At 38.7% G+C, this 23453-nt stretch overlaps 1 protein-coding gene across 4 annotated transcripts; it reads left to right on the top strand.

Moving 5' to 3' along the window:
* The first annotated feature begins 1193 nt into the window (after positions 1 to 1193).
* Positions 1194 to 21347, top strand: LOC124141884 (sodium- and chloride-dependent glycine transporter 2-like). 4 transcript variants are annotated; one of them, XM_046510063.2, is made up of 16 exons: positions 1194 to 1294; positions 3275 to 3370; positions 4045 to 4165; positions 5492 to 5623; positions 5982 to 6200; positions 6777 to 6942; positions 7760 to 7898; positions 8153 to 8287; positions 13936 to 14039; positions 14437 to 14561; positions 14675 to 14787; positions 15818 to 15949; positions 16529 to 16628; positions 19216 to 19358; positions 19943 to 20098; positions 21074 to 21347. In XM_046510063.2, the coding sequence occupies exons 2-16, from the start codon at positions 3326 to 3328 to the stop codon at positions 21254 to 21256; spliced, it is 2013 nt and encodes a 670-aa protein (XP_046366019.2). In that variant the 5' UTR covers positions 1194 to 1294; positions 3275 to 3325; the 3' UTR covers positions 21257 to 21347. The 4 variants fall into 4 exon arrangements, with proteins under 4 accessions (XP_046366019.2, XP_046366022.2, XP_048243927.1 ...); XM_046510066.2 differs by lacking the exon at positions 5492 to 5623; XM_048387970.1 differs by lacking the exons at positions 19943 to 20098; positions 21074 to 21347 and having other exon boundaries at positions 18940 to 19352.
* The last annotated feature ends 2106 nt before the right edge of the window (positions 21348 to 23453 follow it).

The raw sequence follows: 23453 nt of genomic DNA, 5'->3' as shown, positions 1-23453 counted from the left end.
GCTTTTCAAACCAGTCGTTGATATTGACTATGGGGTAGAAAATTCAATAATATACAACTCCGTTAAATTGTCAGAGGCGGGCCTAAAACCGCGCGAGTACAAGTCTTGCAAGTCTGCCTCTGAACTCGGTAACCAGGATCCCAGCTTTTAGTCAGAGATCTCGCGAGATCCGAGTTGTATGGGTGTGAATGCCGAATTGTACACATCAGTTTGTACAAGCAACTGCAACACACAGCCATGGCGTACTGGGTTAATTTAAATTATGGAAACAAACGATTTCAAATATTTTTAGTGAACATGAGCATCCAAGCAACAATCACAAGTGTGGAGTGTAGTATGAGGAAGTGAGCTATATTACGTGTAATCCTCAAGATGTTGTCATTGTTGATCGTTCATAAAATATAAGCAAATTAAAAAATATTTAATTTGATTACTGATGAAATATGCAATTAGTATCGATGACATGCATCTACCATGTTAGCGAGCCTGACCACCCGATCCCTTTAGTCGCATCTTACGACAAGCATAGTCGCCTTTTACGGCAAGCAAGACCTGCTGAAGACTTATTCTACCCCGGATCTTCACGTGTTCAATAGAAGGGAACTGGCTATGTGATTGTCATCAGTGATGAAGTCCAGCATTTCACACATTGAACTTCAGCTGACATTTGCTTCTATATTTGACACGTTGTCCTGAATCTTCGAAGATATAACTATATATATGGTCACCACGTTTTGTGACAAATACCCCATGGATCAAGGAATGCCGTGTGGGATAGGCGGATAGTAGTGTATAGGATGACATGTTGACATGCGGAATTGAACTTGGTATTGTCTGCATTGCAAAACATCAAGCTAATTCTTTGAGGTTTTGCTTATTGACATGCTATTTGACATGCCATTTGTCTCCAATACATTCTGTGAATATGACGAAAGTCCTTCCTTGAATATAAATTAAAGAGTATGGTTAATCCATATCTAGCTTATGCCTCCATCCAGCGCTTGACCATCATAATGAACTCACAGCCCAGTTCTGGAACATTTCAACATGGTCATGGCATATCAAAACGTTATTCATAAGTACAGCGTTCACATAGCCACGCACGCCTGTAACACACTCGGTAAACCAGACGTGAGTGCGCATTGGATTACGACAGCATGCTTTGTGCAGGTATAAAAAACATCCATCATCACCGAACACGGCAAGGTCTCATGACTGTTTCACTGAACCAGAGAGAGAAGCAACCGTGAGTGCAGTGGTTCCAGGTCTCTACGGTGAAGCTTTGACGAGGAAGGTGAGTCTACTCAACACTCTTTTAAACTCCAACTGAAATAATAACGGGTCCTTGTTCCTTGTCAATATCAGTGCGACCCCCTTTGTCCTGATTCTGTTTTACATATTCCAGGAATATATCTATCGTATATATAAAAAGATTTTTACTTCTGATAATGTTCATACGGGTTGATTTGTTTACGTATATATAGTGCGACAAAGTACCAACTGGGCAATACATCTTACACAGTAAACCGTTACACACCATTAGCTAACAAGCTTACTGAACGTCTATACTGAGGTGTGGGTGTGGGTGAGTGGGTGGGCTGTTTGTACTCATCGAAATGAAAAAAACCCTGTTTTGCTTGATTTAATAATCAACACAAAGAATTACGTAGATGTAAATACGAAATAACAAAACAACTGGAAAAGTACTAGTCTGGATTTGCTAGTTTTATCTCAGTGCTCAATACAAAATGTACTTTACAGGAGGTAATTTGTAGGCACTTTCAACACTCAAAAATAAAACTAAGTCCAAATTGACATGGCAGAAACAGGCTATAGGCATTATGCAAATTACCCGGAAAAAAAGTTATCAAAACAACAATAAAAATAACAGCTATGTTTATGTACATAATAATAATGACCTGTATGTTGTTTGAGAAGGGAATATGTTACTTTTACGTTCTGATATTTTGACGATGATTCACTATCCCACAATGCCACTCACAAATCACTAACCACTGACAAATCACATGCACGTGGGTTTCAAGCAACTGTCGTCAAGGTGTCATAGGTCATGGACATTAACCTTGATCTACTAACACCTGGTTATACTCAGTTTCACAATAGTCTGTTTTGTTCATATTTTGACACACTTTTACGTGTAAAAAGACATAAAAACCTTTGATAACAAAGCCCAATTAGTACTAATTGAGTTGTTTGAATATTTATATATTTTGTATATTAACTGCATTTATTTAAAATCTGAGATCGAAAAAACAGGGTTTTTTTTCATTTCCGTGAGTACTTTAGTTCTTTACTAATGACAGATCTTTTATTGCTTGCCAAATGAGATACAATGCTGCAGTTTAACATGAACAACTAACTCACAACACAGTATACAGACTCCTTGGTTTCTTCCCTTAATGCTGAGCTCCAGACAAGGTAACAACAAGTACCATCTTTAAACGTATTTTGGTCTGACACGACACCCCAACCTTACCCTCTCCAGGCAGAAGCTCTATCGTTTGTCATTTGACTTCTGAGGCAAATAATGATTTAGCAAATAAGGGAAACAACTTAATAGTATACTTAACTGTGACGTATCCGCCGAAACTGTATGTTTCAATGACTACAACCCGCATCCTATGTAAAATAATACCGTGAGACAAAGATGCGAAACAAACAGTGGTCATCATGGCAAACCAAAGTCATGATTAGGTCCGAGAACTCATACCAACAGGTTGCAAATAATTTCAACATATCAACCGTCCATAGAGACGCTAGAGACATCACACCGCACACCGCTTAACTCCCTTTCTCTGTCAACAAGCAGCTGGTGAAAGGGGATGTAGACTGTGTACTTATCTAGATGTCTCCAGGATATACGGTACTGTGGGTACATACACGTACATGTATCTTGACTGAGTTTATAAGTAGCCACTACGTCCTTCAGCGTGTCCCGCCGTAATATTGCTGGAATATTGCTCAAAGCGGCGTAAAACCATACTCACTCACTCACTCACTCCTTCAGCGTGTCACTTGTCACATGATCAGCGAATAGACTGGAGCGTAAGATTCATGCGATTTCAAGGTCGTGGATACGCGTGAAGATCCGGGGTAGAATTGGTATTCAGCAACCCATGTTTGTCATAAGAGGTGACTAACGGTATCAGGTAGTCAAGCTTGTTGTCTTGGTTGATGCATGTCATCATTTTCCAATTGCCTGGGACGATGTTAATTACTGGATTGTCTGGTTCAGATTCTCGATTATTTACAGTAGGTTGGAATTTTGCTGAGTGCGGCGTTAAACAACTATCAAGAAACAACCATGGACGTTGACCAGGCAAACCATTTGAAGGGCGCCACGATCGCGGTAAGCGTAAAAGCACGACACACCGTGAAGATCGTCAGAGAGACCCATCGCGCTGAGGGATAGATTCTGCTTGAATTCCAATGAAATTACGGAATTCCACAGAAGGCTTGTTTGTCAATGAATTATTTTATGTATAGATTCATAAAAAACAAAACACTTGCATAATGCAGTACTTCAATAAAAGCATGCAATGTTCTTAAAGAGTGATTTTTTGTGCACCTGTTCGGTTTCTGTTTACTGCAGTAGGAAGTCTACCAGAAAGTGTCACGTCTCAAGCCTCCTTGATAAGGAAACATATGTTCATTTCTGGTTTAATGATTGTCATTTAAGTTTAATTTGAATGTCTATTCTTACTGTTTATTGTGGCAATTAAATGAAACTTTGATATTCTTTTAATCATTTTGGATTTCAATTAACAAAATAATACAACTTTTAACACTAGTCACCACGCCTCCAGCTAACTATTTCGTCTCTTTTATGTTTTTTGAATGTCAGTTCTTATTGTTTATTGTGCCATTTGAATGAAATTTTGATACTCTCTTAATCAATTTTGGAATTCAATTCAAATATAATAAGATGACTATAATTGTTCCACAATTTGTCATACCGAATAGCTTCGTATACATCCGCATTTCTTTATATACGTATCAGTTTATTAATGTGTGTATGTCAAGGAGAAGGAGGAGCGAGGGTCTTGGGGAGGCAGGTTCGAGTTTTTCCTATCCTGTCTGGGGTACGCCATTGGTCTTGGAAACGTCTGGAGGTTTCCCTACCTCTGCTACAGGAATGGAGGAGGTCAGCGTTCATGTGAAACCAAGCATGATCTATAAACCTTGTAAACGATGAGTGTAGGATAGAAAATTTCCGGTGGATTTTATGAGATTTAAAACCCTCATCCGAGGGATAAAACAGTAACGTCTCAAACAACATATATTTACAATTTTATGTTTCAAACCTACTTTCCATGGACCTTAGGAAACGGACGTAAAATATATTTTGCTTGAATAAACTACTTGGAAGAAGCGAATCATTAACGCTTTGTGGTTTATCAACACCTCTTATAGCCTGATGGTTCACTCACAGGCTACGAAGGTTGCAAGCTTGATCCACTGAAATATAAAGAATAAAAGCGACAAAAGTTTAACCCTTTCCATATTCATAACAAATATCTGCCAAAAACAGAGTTTACTGTACGATTCCGACTGTGGTCGATTGTACGTCAAAGGTTGTGAAATGTAGACACCCAGGGCTTGAGCTGGAGGAATATTGCTCGACATAAAGGGAAAGTTGAAGTCATCCCTCTTGTCATAGTCTTGTGGAGAATCTTTATGCATAGATCTAGATATGACACAGATGAAGCGGTCTCACTGGAAGACATGTGTCGTTTGAATTATTACTTTCGGTACTGCGGACATTTTACAATATCTCTGGGGCTTGTATATATAGAATTCCAGGGCATTGGTTGTGAGTAGGTATTGCATATGGCCGAACCAGCAATTCTGTATAAGGATACTGTAAAATCCCCGTATATGAGATTTAACCTGATTGAAAAATAATTAGCCTGACGTCACTGGAGGTTAAAAGGTATTTCTATATTTATAATTACCAATAGAATAGTTTCGTTAGGAAAGAAATCACACTTCAGTGACAAATATTGTAATTAAACCAGATGGCAAAGCACCATACTGTCTTTCTGCCACTTCAAATGGAATTTAAAGAAATACCTTATGTATATCTACTAGATGCCTAACTGCTCTCAAAATGTACATTGTAAATTGTTTATTCATAGCACTGTATAACATGATTTCATTGTATATAGTCAAGTAATTTCCTTGATGTATTGTAAATAATGTATTTGCCCATGTAAAATCTTCAGAATCAACTATGGAGGAAATAAAGACATTCATTCATTCATTCATTCATTCATTCACTATCCTGAATTTACGGGCGATGTTATTTATATACACGCACGGACGCCAAGAATAGGTTTCATACATTGGACCCTTGTGGGGATCGAACCCGTGTGTCTGGCGGGATGAGCGAACCGCCCCTATAGAAAGCCCATGTGAAACAACCAGTGTCAAGTGTCCTTTACGTAAGTTTACCCGACCCTACTTACAGCCACGTTCCTCATCCCGTATGTCATCATGTTGGTGGTTGCTGGTCTGCCGTTATTCTTCCTGGAGCTGGCGGTGGGTCAGTTCGCCTCCGAGGGGCCGATCACAGTGTGGAAGGTCAGCCCAGCGTTTCATGGTTAGTATCATCGCTGTCGAAGCAGTTATCAGTTGTCCAGGTATGTCGGGATCCGTCATATGATGGAGACAAGACTTACCAGTATTTTGGTCGTATTCGCAATGGTCATCGGTCGTCTTGATGGATGGACACACATTCCGCCAGATCACACTTTGCTCCATTATTATATTTCACCATACGTTCGTATTTGATCCATTAGTTGTTACATAATTATTGTTTGAGACATGGTTGGCTTTTTATATAAAAACATCCCCTACAAACTAACGAAGGTAAACTGCATTGAACATATCACAAGACAGGATGTTTCATTGGTCATATGAACCTCGAGTACATCACGTCTGTTTTCATCACGTTCCAGGTATCGGGGTTGCTATGGTGACTATCAATGGCATGGTGTGCATCTACTACAACGTCATCATCACGTACGCCATCTACTACATGTTTGTCAGCTTCATCAATCTGGATGGCTCAGTTCCCTGGGAGTCGTGTGGCAATCCCTGGAACACCAACTCCTGCAGGACTAGCTACCCGCCTCTTCATACGATGAATGAAACGTCAAAACTGGATATTCTGTCCTGTATGTGTAACAAGAAATACATGCTGTAACTACATATTTGTTATACATGTGACAGGAGACGTGTAGGAAGATAAATAACTACATTTTAAAATCACACTTTAGAAACCTGCATCTACTGTTTTCGGATGTTTCTGGTACTCGCATAATGTCCTAAAAAGATGCGTTTTGGAAGTTCAACTATTCTCGATTCGTCTGGTTTTATTAACCATCACTGCTACCCTCAGGTTTTACAATCTCAAATCCTCAGGTTTTACTACCTCAACGTCTCAGATTTTACATTCTCAACCCCTCACCTTTTACATTCTCAACCCTCAGATTTTACTATCTCAACCCCTCAGGTTTACAATCTTAGCCCCTCAGATTTTACAATTTCAACTCTTCAGGTTTAAGAATTTCAATCCCTCAGCTTTTATAATCCCGACCCCTCAGCTTTTACAAACTCAACAAAAACCTCTGAGTTGTGATTTACTACATGAACGTACGTGTTACCGATCATTTTCGTCAGTTATAGGAACATTTGACTAAGAATAAGTAAGTTTAACCAATACAATCCTGACAATGTTACTGATGTTCCAGCCGAGCTGTACAACAAGGACTGTGTAGTTTCTCTCCTCGGTCGCATCTCCAGCATGTTCAACAACACCTTCACCGACTTCACGCAGCTCAACTCTTCCATGGTCTTAAATGACGCCACAAAGGAATGTCGGATACGATACACTTCACCCAGTGCCGAGTACTGGGAGTTAGTATCATCACTTTTATAATATTTTTGGGTGATGACGTCAGCTTTCAAAAAGTCAACTTTCCCTTTATGTGGAGTAATGTTCCAGCAGTTGCATCCTTTGTGGTCTACATTTTGAGGTGCAATTGTGCATGCGTTTTTTACGAAGATATCAAAGAGAGTCTGACTCTTGCTCAAAAGTTGTTTGATCAGGGTTACAACATACGAGGTCTTCGTGAAGCTTCCAAAATGTGTTATGTGGAGCACATTTCGACGCATCAGAGACCAAGATGATGCAGTTGTTTGACTTGTACCATATATGTTCCAGATTTTTTTACATGCCTTTGCATATGTTTGTTACATGTGCCACCGGAGGGGCAGGACATTTACACGGACAGTGGTATAATCACTATTTGATATGTATTCATAAACACATGCTTATGATGTAGTTTTAATCGTACAATGCATTCTGTGATTATGAAAAGGGTTTCTCGCTTTAGTTGTGTACACATACATTTGTGACACTTCGGCATGAACACATATAAAATCTATATATGGCAAGGTCTTCGGTATGTGTTTATCATGTCAGCTACACTCAGACAGCCACACAAGCATGCATTCACACATTAAGGGATCATTTTCATATTCATTTGAACCCTACTGGGGACACAATAGATTTAATTTTCTCAAACACATTGCCCACTGAAAGTCAACATTCCCTAACCACCCACACGCACCCTTCTCCCAAGCAGATGATACTATATATTGTTCAAGTCATCCGTTCATCAATCCATTTTATCATACTATGAAGCCGTCTCTGTATTACTGTATTTTCAAGGCGGCATGTCCTCCGTCTTCACGAAGCGGATGGCTTTGGAGATATGGGAAGCATTAGTCTGAAGAATGCTGCTTGTCTTGTGGTTGCCTGGCTCATCATCTTCGCTTGTATCATGAAGGGAATAAAGTCATCTGGCAAGGTTTGGTTTCTTGCAGCAAATAAAATAATGGAGAGTTCATCACGTTTGGCTTTCTGGCGGTTTATATGTCTTGGAATTCCTCTTAAGAACCCTTCTACTCGAGTTATTATCTAAATGGAAGTCACATATCGCACTTTTTAGGATAACAAATGGAAATGTGGCTGCTGATATATTAAATACTCAAGTTGGCTGTTTGATCCATACCATGGTCAGCATACAGACATATTTGAAAAAGGTCCCTCTCTCCAACCCAGGTCGTGTACTTTACTGCAACCTTCCCCTACGTCATCCTGGTGGTCTTGCTGATCCGGGGCCTGACTCTAGAGGGATGCGAGAAGGGCATTACATTCTACATGACCCCACAGGTCCACAGGCTGAAGGAGGCTAAGGTAAATAGGTTTATATTATATCGGGTCTAACTGAATTTTGTTGACTATATTAGTTTTTTATGTTTGTTTGATGATTAACGCCGCACTCATCAATATTACATCTATATGACGGCGGTCTGTGTAAATAATCGAGTCTGGATCAGACAATCCAGTGATTAACATCATGAGCATCTATCCACGCAATTGGGATTAATGACATGTTTTACCTGGACAAGTGTACACTACTATACAGATATACATTCTCTGATCAGCATTGTATCGTGTCACATCTGATAGAATAGGATTTTAGGTATACATCTTCCCACAGGACGAAAACAGCATTATAAAATCTCGAGAAAATACCCGAAGAAAGATAAAGGTATTTTTTCAATTTGGTCACAGTTATAAATCCCACGAACCATATAGAAGTATTGAAGTTATAATTACATCGATAATGAACAGGAATAATTGGTATTGGTATTTCACAAATGAATATAGACTTGAATGGCTATGTTGTCAAAGCGCTTCAGTCCTTTACAATATTTAGTGCGTTTGTATACCAACGTTGGCATCTATTCGGGCCATTTCTCAAGATATGATAACCAGCAACCCTTTCTAATAAATTAATCTTTGATTTAGAATTACTAAGTGGCACTTTCAACTCATTGTGTTACATAGCAGTGTAATTTATTGTTAAACAATGATTGTAACAGTATTACATTGTTTCTGTTGAGATTCAGTAGAAGCTCACAGCATTGTATTTGGACAATGATTAGTTGTCAAGAATGTAGTACTATTTATTGTAAGCAGTGGTGAGAACTTATTATATTTAGATGTTCGAATTATCTATAAACCTCCGCAATGGCATGGGTGGATGTCAAGCGTTATACTGGTCTAGCACTGTGAGGAAAGTGCTGGAAGCGAGTTAGACTTTATAAGTGGAGCGGGCGCGTGTCTATCTCATCTCAAATTTCATCTGACATTTCATCTGACATAACATCAAGACCAGCTTTCGTGTGAAGATCACTTTTCACACAGGATTCCTAGCCTTGACATATCTCGGAAGCTTGACAACTGTTACGGCGACGTGATTATTTTGCTTTCCACTGCTCTCACATTTTAAACTGTCATAGAATAGTGTACTACCACTCTATTGTGTACTGCCATTGTAATTGCTGTGTAGTCATTTGTATAGATATGTAAACCCAGTTAATTTTGAAATACAATTGTTGATTGTTCACCATTTGTTGGTTGTTTGTTGGTTTCTCACTAAATTCTGTTACGTTCAGATTCTCCTGACATGTCTAACGTTTCGAGGATACTCAGAAATCTGACAGTTTGGCTGTTGAGAAACCAGTTCTGGGTAGGGAGCAGTGAGTTAATTTACATGGGAAGACCGAGAATTCAGTGTCCCATTCTGTCCCATTTCTTTCGGCCTAATTCGGCTGACCTTTGCAAAAAATTGTCAGATGTGTCAAATGGTTGACAAAGCTAATCAGAAAATCCCAGCCGCATCTTTGAAACCCATTCCAACCTTTGAAGAACCTTTCAGCAGGGTCATCATTGATTGCATTGGTCCTTTTCCTTACACCAGGTCATGAAATCAGTACATGCTTACTATCATGTGTGCTTCCATAAAGTTTCCAGAGGCCATTCCTTTACGAAAAATTACAGCTCAGGTCCTAGATTTTCGAAACGATCGTAGCCCTAAAATTATCGTAAAGCTATCGTAAGGAAATCGTAGGCTATCGAAGCCTATTTTCGAAACTATCGTAGCCCTAAGGTATCGTAAGATTGTCATAAAACTAAAATAGCCCCATACCTGTCGCAAGTTTATTTTATCGTTGTCCAAGATGGTGGAATACTTTGCCATAGATATTTTTAAACAAATAATCTGCCTTATGTTCAAATATTGACATTTCATTTGTGTAAAATTGTGTGATTCAAACTGACACTTCTAAAACACGACGACCGCATAAAAGATTTCAAGTCGGAAATGTTCTTAATCGCAACAGCGATCCACATAACTATAGAATCGATAGCTTACAATATATTTCTACCCGAGTCCTTGTTGAAGAAGTGTGCATCAATACACCTTTTCGATAATTTTGAAAAGGATATAAACGGAAGGTGTTGGCATGCTATAGTAATGAGCGTGACCTTATTGATAACTCAGGGGCAGCTAATCTTAGTTCATTCTCTAACTGAGAGTGGTTTCCCTTTGTCTTCGCCCGACGAGACCTTGCTCAATGTTACAGTTTTCGTAAAGCGCCGATTTCCTCTGGTATATTTTCTGGATCGCATTTGTGACAATGCATTAGTCTTTCTTCGCATTTTATAAAATTATATTTATCTACATATGTGACGAGGTGCAAAACCTAAGCGTTTTTTATCAGGTTTTACATCTAAAATGGTGTGGGACGAATGGTCTTAACAACTGAATATTAACTATACAGTACAGTATTTATTGATTTAATAAGGAAATACATGTGATCAAATATGTGTATATAGTATATTTGTATAAAGAGTATATTTTCTAGGAAAAGTAAGTGTATTTTGTTTCGTTTTAAAACCAACACCTATGTTATCAATATCATTGAAAGACAAATATTTGAAAACACGTGTTAAAATATTGTCTGGTGAATAATTACATTCTTTAAAAACAGGTGATTAACGGCAGAGATGTATTCCATTAAATATAGCAATTTATTGATATTGTGACAGTTAAAGTAAAGCACATATATTTGTGTCCTATTTTCGAAATTGGCGATTAGAAAAATTAAGTTAAAAAGTCTTCTGGTTTAAAATGCCATCAAAGAGTAACATATTTTGAACATTGTCCAAAATCCATTTTCCAATATATTTTCGCAGAAAATGTTTATTGAATGAGATTTGCTCATCAATATATAATAGATATTTTCGTCACAATAATCTTTGAATTATGCATTCAGTGAACTGATTTTAAAATAATAATTGATATTGATCTATTTTAAATTAAGTCTACATTTACCCGTATTATATTTTAAAAATATAGATACTTGAGCCCATTCAGACAATGAAATCAATGTAAAGAACAAGGTCACCGGAGATATACTTTCAAATGGCCCTCATCAATGCTGTCAGACAAGCCTAACGTCATCGAACTACGTTCGGGAATAGATTTCACACATTTACAATGTAGATATTTCGCTCCTCAGCCAGATTTAAATCGAATCAGACAAATCAGTTTATTAGCTCTTCATAACTTAAAAGGATAGAAAAGGACTCCATTGTATGTATGTTGACGTTAATTTGTGGCGTGTTTCATGAGACAACATAACTTGCCAATTCCTAAGTTATCTTCCTTTGTGAACGAAAATTAGTGTCACTTTAAAATTTTGAATAGAATTATGGATCTAGATAGATATATTGTGGTAACACGACACTTATTGATTGTAACATTTGATGGGTTTGAAAAATGCCTTTGAATGGCATACGAATGCTAATTGTGTTCGGGTAGTCATCTTTCAGCATAAGAACAAAACGTCTATATGTAGGACATATCTAGGATTGTACGGAATGTCACTCTAATAGTTGCGTGTTAAACAGTGTGACCAGACAATATGATCATGAATTCCGTGCCACTTCTCGATGTTGTTATTGCCAGCCCCCTTTTTCAATCTCTTACACAAATGAGTTCTCTGTCTGCCATGCATTCAAAACCTTGTTAAGTTGCTATGGATAACTCGAAGGATACCAGGACAAAACGAAAGTGCATTATGACAAAAAGTTTGAAGAGAGAAATGTCAGTCTTGCCAATCCCAGGTCAACCATTACGTTCTAGGTACCACGGTCCATATGTTATTGACAGGACAGGCAGTGATACTGACTATGTTGTACAAACACCTGACCGTCGTAAAAAGACACAGCTTTGTCATGCCAATATGATTAGAAAGTATCATGGAAGAAAGAAATGACAATGTACCTACCTACTCAGTGTGTTGCCACTGTTTCGCATGTGGATATTGTATCAGGGTGTGATACTGATGATAATTGTGTCAAGTTTAATGGCATTGCTGACTATGCCAGACCTAGGCTAAACAATTCGGAATATTAAGATAACTTTGATGCTAAGTTACGTCAAGGTCAGGTACGGACCGTACAAGCAAAGGTGGGAGCTATTTCAAAATTCCAAGTTCCAGAAAACAAAAAGGAAATTATGAGATTTCTGGTCATGGCTGGTAACTACCGCAAATTTTGTCAACATTTCTCACATGTACCGGCCACTCTCACAAAAAGGTGAAATTTGTTTGGGACATCAATTGTTTGGCTGCTTTTGAGAAAACTAAGGCCATTCTCTTGAATCTTCCTATTCTCCAGGCAACTTTGAAAAATGTTTCACACTGGCAGTAGGTGCTACTGACGCTGACGCTGGAGCTGTCCTGTTACAGGAAGACGCATCAGGCTTTGATCACAAACATCAGAGAAATTATTCCACCATTGAAAAAGAAACTCTTCTTCTGTTGTTAGCTTTGCAACAATTTGAAGTGTACTTGAGTATGTTTGTTTCCTATTCAAGTGTACACCGATCACATTCCACTGACTTTTCTTCGTAAGAGGAAGAAAAACACAACAACGTCTAATGTGCTGCAGCCTGTCTTTGCAAGAATTTGATTCAGACACCAAGCATATCAAATGCAAAGACAACGTTATTGCTGATGTATTGCCACGAGTGAGTTAGATGTGATTAGTTCTGACTGCAAACACGATTTGCATTTTTGTAAACATTTCTCATGATGACCAAACTTTCATTCTCCAAAGGGGTAAATTGTTGTATGGCAGTGTAATATATTGTTAAACAATTATTGTAACTGTATGGCATTGTTTCTGTTGAGATTCAGTTTATAACATTGTATTTGGACAATGATTAGTTGTGAAGATCACTTATCACACCGGATTCCCAGCCTAGGCCTATTTCCAAGGCTTGACCATATTTGCGGCGAGGTGAATATTATTCTTGTCCTTGTCATTACCACTGCTATCACATTTTATACTGTCACTGAATATTGTACAACAACTATGTTGTATTTGCCATTGTAATTGCTGTGTAGTCATTTGTATTACAATCGTTGATTGTATGCCATTTGTTGGTTGTTTGTTGGTTTTGCAGATTTCAGGATTAACAGGGGGCGGTCGGGTAGCCTAGTGGTTAAAGCGTTCGCTCGCCACGCCGAAGACCCGGGTTCGATTCCCTACATGGGTACAACGTGTGAAGCCCATTTCTGGTGTCCCCCACCGTGATATTGCTGGAATATTGCTAAAAGCGGCGTAAAACCATACTCACTCACTCACTCAGGATTAACATATTGTTTAAATTTGGGATTCGACACGTAACAATTGGTAAAATCAGCAACATCATAAACCCATCTGTAAATAGTAGTAGAAACTTATGTACAATATACGAATATAATTACGCTTCCCTTGAACACGCTCCTTAATGTCCGCTGCCAGTGTATGTACAATGCATAAACCATGTGAACGTTTACGTTCTTGTCAAATGGATGTATTTTGAGAATATGCTAATCCATGACCAGCGATCGTTTGTGACTTAATACCACTTTTAACATTTCATGTTGTACACAGGCAGATATGCATTCGTTGTTTTCTCATCTACTAATACTGTTATATAGGTATGGGGAGATGCAGCCACTCAGATCTTTTTTTCCCTGGGAGCTGGATTCGGTTCGCTGTTGACCATGTCCAGTTACAACAAGTTTAAGAACAACTGTGAACGGTACGGTCATCTGTTTGGGGGAATTTTAACCTAAAAGTCCTTAGTTAATAAAATCAGTTCCTGTACTGTCTCTGTTATACTATCAAATTAATGCACAATTTCACAAAAGTATGTGTTTTGTTGTGTATTTCAGAGAGAAGCATTTTCGGTCGCACTTTTTACTTCATTTCACGTATTCAATATGCATTCAGGGATGCTCTCATCGTCAACTGTGCCAACAGTGTGTTCGCGACAAGGTGATCAGCAATCATCTTCATCATAAATCAGAACCTGGCAGCACCACATACTGCCTTAAACGTTTTGTATACATTCATTACTATCCATAACATGAACAATGACATGAACCGAGTTTAATTAAACATATTTTCTCTACTTTTTACAAATATTGTAATTTTAGGGATGCTGTAATCGTCGCCATCATCAACTGTGCCACCAGTGTGTTCGCGGGCTTCGCCATCTTCTCCCTTCTGGGATTCATGGCGCACACCACCAACCAGGACGTGGAGAGCGTGGTCGATCAAGGTGATTACCAATCCAAGCCGATTAGAGCTTTTGATTATGTTTGGAGAATGTAAACGAAACATCCTCTCATTGGTATGATTGAATCTCCACGAAGTAAAACAAAATGTTTTCAGGGCCTGGTTTTGCATTCATCGCATACCCTGAAGGCATTGCGCAACTTCCGGTGTCACCACTGTGGGCCTTCCTGTTCTTCTTCATGCTGCTGACACTTGGCATTGGCACTCAGGTGGGACACTCAATCTTACCTTACATCTACATAGAAATCCCCCGAAAATCCACGGATATTTGCCAAACAAGAAAATAGAAAATCTTTAAGGTAAATATTGTAAAGAGCGAGTTGGAGAGTTTGGTCTAATCTCGCTTTGCAATTGAAGATATGTCAGTTATAAAGTGAGAAGTGAACTGAATATGAGATCAAATCAAATGACGCAGGACGTTTGCGATTCTATGTTTGTTTGTTCTATAACGCCGCAGTCAGCAATACTCCAGGTATATGGCGGCTTCACTTTCGGATTACTTTTCACGTCAAGCGTCATTCAAATAATAATTCAAACCGGGTGATCGTGGGTTCGAATGCAAGATTCTCTCTGACTATGATGCTTTGTCAGCATTGTCTCCATCATCCCCAGTGCTTATTGGTTTCACCAAAGTGGTTAAAAACTATGACATGCATGACTTCCCAAGCATCAAGCTGAGCCGCAAAGATATAACTGAAATACTGTACACTTCTTTATTTGGTTATTCTATGCCGCGCTCAGCAATACTCCAGCTATATGACGTCGGGATGTAAATAATGGAGTCTGGATCAGACAATCTAGGTTGTGACATCACGAGCATCGACCTACTCAGTTGGGATACGATGACATGCATCAACAAAGTAAGCGAGCCTGACAACCCTCTCCCTTTTGTTGCCTCCTACGACATGGGTTGCCCAAGACCAATTTTAACTCGGATCTTCACTAGTTACGATTCTAGTGAACCCCATGAGCACATGTATTCGGTCAAGGCCATACATAAGTGTACAGAGACGTGATCACATGATAGACATAATCCTATTCCTGGAAGTATCTAACATATACACCCACCTAACTACTATTACATTTACTTGATGGACACGTGGTAGACTATGGTTGAACTACACGTACCTGTTACATAGACATTGTCGTCTTATTTGGTTTCTGGATATAATGATGTTCCCAGTTCATTATGTTTGTGGCGACTTCTTTTGATGAATATGTGAACTGTCACAACCTCAGTTCGTCATGATGGAGACGTTGATCAGCGGCGTCAGTGACATCTTCCCACGTTTCCTGAGGAAACACAAAACCCCCTTCACTGCAATTTGCTGTCTCGTGGGCTTTCTACTCGGTCTGCCCCAAGTTACAAAGGTAGGAAAAAACAAACTAGGTTTCGTATGAGTCAACATTCGTAAAACACCATCACAAATTTACCAAGGTGCCCAGGCTAAACACAACGTTGTGTTTCGTGGAATAGTGTTTCCGTGAGCCAGGAAGTTTAACTTCAGCTTCAGGCATATGGATGGTCTCAGGACAGTTTAATACTGGTCAAATAGCCCACACCTTTCCACTCAGTACCCACTTCAACAAGAAATAGAAGACAAAAGTGAAACCGTTTCATATTAAGAGTGACAAAACATATACCCACAAGACTGTGTGACAAGAGGGAAGATTCCGGCAGCTCCAGCCTTTGGTGTCTTCATTTCACAACGTTTGGGGTACAATGGAGCATGTTCTTTCTCTTCATATTTCAAAATCGTCATACGACTCGTGTTCAAAAGTTGTTAATTATAAGAACTGACTTTAAATATTCCACGCGGATTTACACAATATGCACACCTGTTTTTACGTTAATACCGCCATCAAGGCAAAGCATATTGAAGTCGATTCTAACAAAAATGCAGAGATTTCAAACATTATCAATCCTTTGTCAATCAATGGTGTCTCCAGGGTGGTATCTACATGTTGACACTGATGGACTGGTACTGTGGCAGCTACAACGTGATGCTGGTGGCTCTGGCAGAGATCATCTGTCTCATGTATGTCTATCGTAAGTATAACTATTGCGTACGTTAATCTTCCTTACCATCTTCTCAAACATAGATGCAAGCCAAGAGGACAGTGAATTTCAATACACGTAGTTTACTCCTTATTTGTTTGGGTACTTGCACTTTCCTCCAGTACAACTCTTGAACAAATCGGGACTTGAACACTTTAGTGAATATAAATATAAATAGTTCTGATGTTTATATAAAACAGGGTTTTGAACTCTAAAGTGCTATCTCCCTTCGTCCAAATCTGACAATACCTCATAAAAGGTCACGTCAAGCGCACTTTGATCGCTTAATTAAGGATAAATCGCCCTGGTTGTTTTTCGAGGTTTTACCAAAGTAAACGTAGTAGACCTCGGCGACCTGCATCACGTCAAGTCATGCTTTAACTAAACAACTGTTGAAAGGTGTTTTAAGCCAAACTCAAACCACTCATACATTCATTCTTTATTCGGAACTGTCCGTTTATGTTCCCTTTCATATCGAGATTTAAGAAGCCTCTACGATTAACTGCTTAAAAGTTTCACCTCACGTGACAGAGTCGTATCGGAGAAAAAGATCTGATTTTAGTAAGATTGATCTAAACTGCCGGGAAACAGAAAGTATACCATTGAAAATTGGATTTGACCAAAACATTACAAACGTTAAATATGAAGTTTTTAAAAGCGGTGTAAAATCAAAACTCACTCATTGCTATTTTTTCTTCTCAGACGAGACCAGAACTGTCCAACAGTTGTCTTGGATATCTGTGTACATGTATAAGGAGGCATATGTAATATGTTTACCCAATCATTTTAACTTTAACTTGTACATGTACAAACAATGTAAGTCTTCCACATTCACCGTACACAACTGCATTTGGTGTGTAAATCCACAAATCATTTTACAAGCATAGGCGTTAACTCTTTCGATTAAGTCTAATTTTGTAATTCCCCGTACCTCAGCACCTTACAACAAAATAGGATTGATGTTTGTATAAAAAATGTATCTTTTACATTAGCAATGTTTGGTTTTTTTAAGAATGCTCTTCTTCGCCTAGATAGCAGCTTGTGTTGAATGGAAATTCCATGACAGTTTGCTCGAGAAAAAGAAACACAGATATTTGTTTTCAGTAGCAACATCTAATACGTTTCGATAATATATCCCCGTTTCTGAAAACAATTACCTTAGATTTTCCCATGTCGACTGTTAGACATGGCTATTCAGAATCTGTTGTAATACATTAATACAATAATTAGAGGCTGTAATCCAGTTATGGTGCTAGTAGAAAACATTACAATACGATCAGCGAATATCAGTATAAAACCTTTTTAATATTGTGATGTAATTGTACCCCACTTTGTCATTTAACTTCTGTTTCCATGGCTAAATCGTTAACAACGAAAGAAAAGAGGAAAGGGCTTAAAATGCATCCTTGTCTTACTCCTATATTGCAATCAAATTTGTTACTGAATTTAACGTTGATTCGCACCAAAGCTTTTACGTCTTCTAAGATACATGACAATAATTTTGACATTTTGTAACTGAGGCCACGGTTCTTAAGTTATAAACCACAAGTCTACAAATAGTGTGTACAATTCATCTACCTTCTTTGAAAGATACCATACGAATGCAATACGAAGTGTGTGTTTTCTATAGAAATGTTACCTTCTCTAAAACTGGAATGCTGCTATTTCACCCCGAGAGACGTTATTAAAGCATTACTAGGGGGACAATACTGCAAACTTATTGTACCCGTATCAACAGCAAATATCCATTTCTTGTTTCATGTTCAGCTTGGATGTATACTTTTTTGGACCGGTCATATATTTCACAGATTTCTCGTGACATCACCCTTTGTTAATCCTTAAATCATGATTGAAATGATTTACTATAAATTTTGATGTTGATATAGTTATGTTTAACATGGTGATATAATTATGTTTAACATGTTGATATGATAATGTTTAACATGTTGATATAATTATGTTTAAAATATTGATATAGTTATGTTTAACATGTTGATATAATTATGTTTAACATGTTGATATAATTATGTTTAACATGTTGATATAATTATGGTTAACATGTTGATATAGTTATGTTTAACAGGGGCGGTCGGGTAGCCTAGTGTTTAAAGCGTTAGCTCGTCACGCCGAAGACCCGGGTTCGATTCCCGACATGGGTACAATGCCGTGATATTGCTGGAATATTGCTAAAAGCGGCGTAAAACCTTACTCACTCACTCACTCACTATGTTTAACATGTTGATATAGTTATATTTAAAATGTTATAACACATAATAAAATCACCATTTTGTCTAAACCTCAGCACCATGCCGATCAAATCCTCTCACTCACTGCTGCCCTTGACATAGACGCGCCACTGATGACTCTCGCTTTACAGTGATCAGTGAATGTACGTTCTGTCATTTGTTGCTTCCATTTTCTGTGGACTGATTCTTTACAAGAAAACTAATATGGTATAGATGTTTCCAAATGCATGCATCTGTGTACACGAGTTTCCAACTCATGGATCATACAGTAGGTGGTAGTATCATACCATTGCAACAGGAGAAACCTTTTTACTTTGTCGTAACCGTTTAAGCTTTAGTTGGCTGGTTCTGGCCTCGAGGTGGGAATAGGAGAAGTCTCCTCCCGTTCATGGAGGACATCGAGATGATGATTGGCCACAAGCCCAATCCCTACTGGGTCATCAACTGGGTCTTCTTGACTCCTGTCGTCATCATTGTAAGCGCTGAAACTCTTGTGGACTGTATTGTATTGTTTACTTCCTCAGCAATATATATCATGCAAAGTCGCCCATTTGAACAATATATAGTCTTCTACATAGCATTGTAAGGTTGTAATTGCTGCTACCATAATGCTAAAATGCTAATGTTTTATGAATCCAATACTTTGAATAGTCAATACTGAATATATACATGAACAAGTTAGTTTTATATCTGCTGCTAATGCTTGAAACGATAACATATTATACAAAAAATTTACGTGAAATTAAATTGGATATTTTTGAGCATATATGCATTTCTTGATAATGATATACACCACGTTTCCAATCTGTTTTACAGATAAATTCCAATTGCCACAGCTTGAATTGGGCGCGATAATGGTCACTACAGAGGAATATAACATTTCTAAATATCTAACATTCTTGAAAACGATCTATGAAAATATATCTTCTAGGTGAACTTTCAAAATAGTACTCAGGTGGAGATTTAAAGAAATAATCTCATACCATGAACAAGGGTTGTTGAGCGTGTTACAAAAGACAATAACGTTATAACAATTATGAGTGTTGTTTCCATTAAAAGTTCATCCTGATCGTGTCAGCCACTCAGTACACCCCCGCCAACTATGGAGACTACAAGTTCCCCCCGTGGGCTGAGGGGATTGGCTGGTGGATGGTTGTCGCCCCTGTTGCTATGATACTCCTGGTCATGGCAATACAAGTGTGCAGACAAGGAATGGTAATGATGTTATTAACAACTGCTTGAAGCGTTGGCTCGTAACGCCGGAGACTCGGGTGCGATTCCCAAAAAGGTTACACAATGTGTAAAGCCCATTTCTGGTGTGGCCCGCCGCACCGTGGCTGGAATTTTGTGCCATACTCTCTTACCTAATTTACAGATTTACAGATTTTTCTATCTGTCTTTGAAATTTTGAAATTGATATGACAGTGGATAATGTTTTCAGTCCTTATTCTTTCGTATGACGGAAGGTCGTCATGTGACAGTAGAACATGTCTATTTTTCGAAAAAGTAAACACGTTTGTAAGTCACCAACGATATTGGTATTCAACTTGAGGTTTGAATGGCGATGTTCAGTACAAAAACTGTGCATTAGTATCACTTTGCATGCTCTGGTTTAATCCTAACATAAACAACATTTTCCCTAGTTTGCCCTGAGTTCATCTCATGATTCACAACATATAGAAATAACAGTAGATCATGGAGAACGTGGTTTCATAGACATATGCTTATGGTGTAATCGGAATCGTACAGTTGGCCCGGCTTTTAGCGGAGGTGTCTGGTTGTAGAAATAGTTGTGTTATGTTTTGTCACTTATATTTAATGAAGCAACATATACCATATGTCTCTCGCAAACTGATCCACTTTTTATCCACGTAAATTCCCAAATAGAAGACATATTAGGACAATGAAATAGTAGATCATTGTTTCATTTCTAGTTTCCTGCTCCATGGCGTATATTCTTAAACTCAGTTATAGCACATGATTTAGAGCGCCACAATTTTCAGTGCATACTTTCGTCCCTTAGACAAGCCAGGTCCGTCGGTCGAATCTCCCAGATGTTGATCCTTGTTTTTTGGGCCCCAACATCGATATCCAAGGCCTGCGTCATTTTTTAATTTCAATCCACGTTTACCTGCCATACCATAATATAAATAATCACTGGTCAATCTTACTCGCTTTTTTGTCACACAGCTTAAAGCGTTCAGTCCAACGCAGAGCTGGGGACCTGCACTTCCCGAGGACCAAACAGGGAATTACGCCAGTCTCGGGAGCGCTAATGGAACAATGCCCAAAGTTACAAGTGTCAAGATGGCGGAGAAACCTTCCGACAGCATCGGTGTAGAAAACAAGGCGTTCTTTACCAACATTATGTAGCCTTCCATGTCCGCATTGCAATAATTGAGAACTGATTTTGTTGTGTCATACAGCATATGGTCGTCGTTCTTTAATGTGCTATATTTGCGTTTACAATTATTTGTATCCATAAGTTCAGTTAAAATGGCTATTCACACTTACTGCTAATTCCACTCCGCGTAAAATGGCATAGCGTTTTTCTTCGTCCAAACTATGTGTTTATGTACTAATTGTAATTGTAGTTTTTCTTTACAAATAAAAAGAAACAAAGTGCAATGATTACGTACTTGTGGAGGACGATGGGGTACGCAGCCATGCGGTGCATGAGTGAGGGAGGGAGTAAAAATTTAACGCCACTTTGGACAATATTTCTACCCGTGAAGATCCAGGTTAGAAAAGGTCTTCAGCAACCGATGCCTGTCTTAAGGGGAGACTATGCTTGTCGTAAGAGGCGACTCAGGATGATCAGGTTCGCTGACTTTGTTTAAATGAGTCATCGTATCTCAGTAGGTAGATCGATGCTCATGATGTCAAAAGCCCGATTGTCTGGTCCAGACTCGATTATTAACATACCGCCGTCATATAGCTGGAGTATTGCTGAGTACGGCGTTAAAGATCAAACAAATAATTGAACAGTATTTCAGTTATATCTTGGTGGGTCAGCTTGAAGTGGGCAGGTCATGGATGTTTACCACTTGGATGAAACCAATACGCACCGGGATGATGGAGACAATGTTGACAAAGCATCATAGTCAGAGAGAATCTTGGATTAGAACCCACGATCACCGGGTTCCGATTATTAATTGAATTACGCACGAAGTGGAAAGTAATCCCGAAATGTTGCAGGTTTTTACCATTTACCACTTTGGGGAAACCACGGGAACGGATATGGACCTGATAAACATAGAAACATAATCAGGGCGAACCTAGGATTCGAACCAACGCTCATACGTCTCTGGCACGTAAATCTACTCAGCACAACGCACCTTAGACGACAGGGCCACCCGTGCACCCCTTTGTTAGTAAGGGGTTTGGGAGGGGAGAACTAATGTAGGCAGGTGCTCGGGGTAGGGATGGAATGAGACTGATAGCAGGGAGTTTGTGTTTATGAAGTAAAATACACTAGCACATCTTGTGTCCATTTCGAATGTTATGGTTGCTGACCTGTTTCATCAAAAGATTTTTTTTTGAAAGTATCATGATAACAATATTTTCCTGCAGCCATCTGCATTCGTCATCGACACGGGGAATTACATTGTGCCCGTGTCAGACCGCTCACTGGTTTCTGGTCACACACTGGTGCACCCTGAGGTCTTTACATCAGTGGAATTTTAATAATATCTTCATCTTTTGTAACAAAAATCTATATAAGTTTTAGGCAACACTAACAGAACAAACTATTATGGACAGACGCCAGAGAATAAATTCTTGATTTTCTGCTGAAACGTTGGGCAAAAAAGGCAAAATATCAATAACATTTTGATAACCACCGGCGCGGAAAACATGGATATTTTAGAACGAATATAATTGTTTGATATTTTGATATTGAAATGTTAAAGTACCTTTAAGGGGTTATATTTTAAGTAATTGTCAATGGCAGAAACTGATAGAACTGCTGGTAGAAAGTGTCAAGAGATGTCGTGGAGGGATTTGAACATCAGTCAACAGCAGCCAGTGGATCAGTCAAGAATAGTTTTCTTCTGATTTGGGTTATCTACCCTTGTTGAGCACAGCGGGCTTGATCGTTCTAGATGTTTCTGGATGCGACAGTTTCTAAAGCCTGGCTGTAACAATATAAGAGCGATAAGCGAGCGATTCCAGACTTTACCGACCTCACTTGTCTCTGGTCTACTTGCCAAGTTCTGTTTGGATGCCTGTTTGTAAACACCAAATTCCTGCCTCTTTCAACACTATTCCTGGGCTCATGAATAAAGACACGCCTCTTTCAAGACATTCAACACTATTCAATATGTGACAATATTCGGAACATTTGTGCGTGCACTGACGTTAATTCTAGGGCACGTTAATTATAGCCGCTGTCTCTTATTTGACCTAAAATATTTCCTTTTCGAATGCAAACCTAAATCTGTGTGTATAAATATATGAATTATTCATTGATCTTGTGTGGTCATTTGCTGATTTCACAATTTAGTTCTGTACGTTCCGGTTTCTTGGTTACAATGGACTCCTCTAGGAAGAGATATATTATATTATTATG

Source organism: Haliotis rufescens, unplaced genomic scaffold, assembly GCF_023055435.1.
Source record: "Haliotis rufescens isolate VD_foot unplaced genomic scaffold, xgHalRufe1.0.p SCAF_7, whole genome shotgun sequence".
NCBI lineage: Eukaryota > Metazoa > Mollusca > Gastropoda > Lepetellida > Haliotidae > Haliotis > Haliotis rufescens.
Note: the sequence above shows the minus strand (reverse complement) of the source record. Positions and strands in the feature narration are given on the sequence as shown.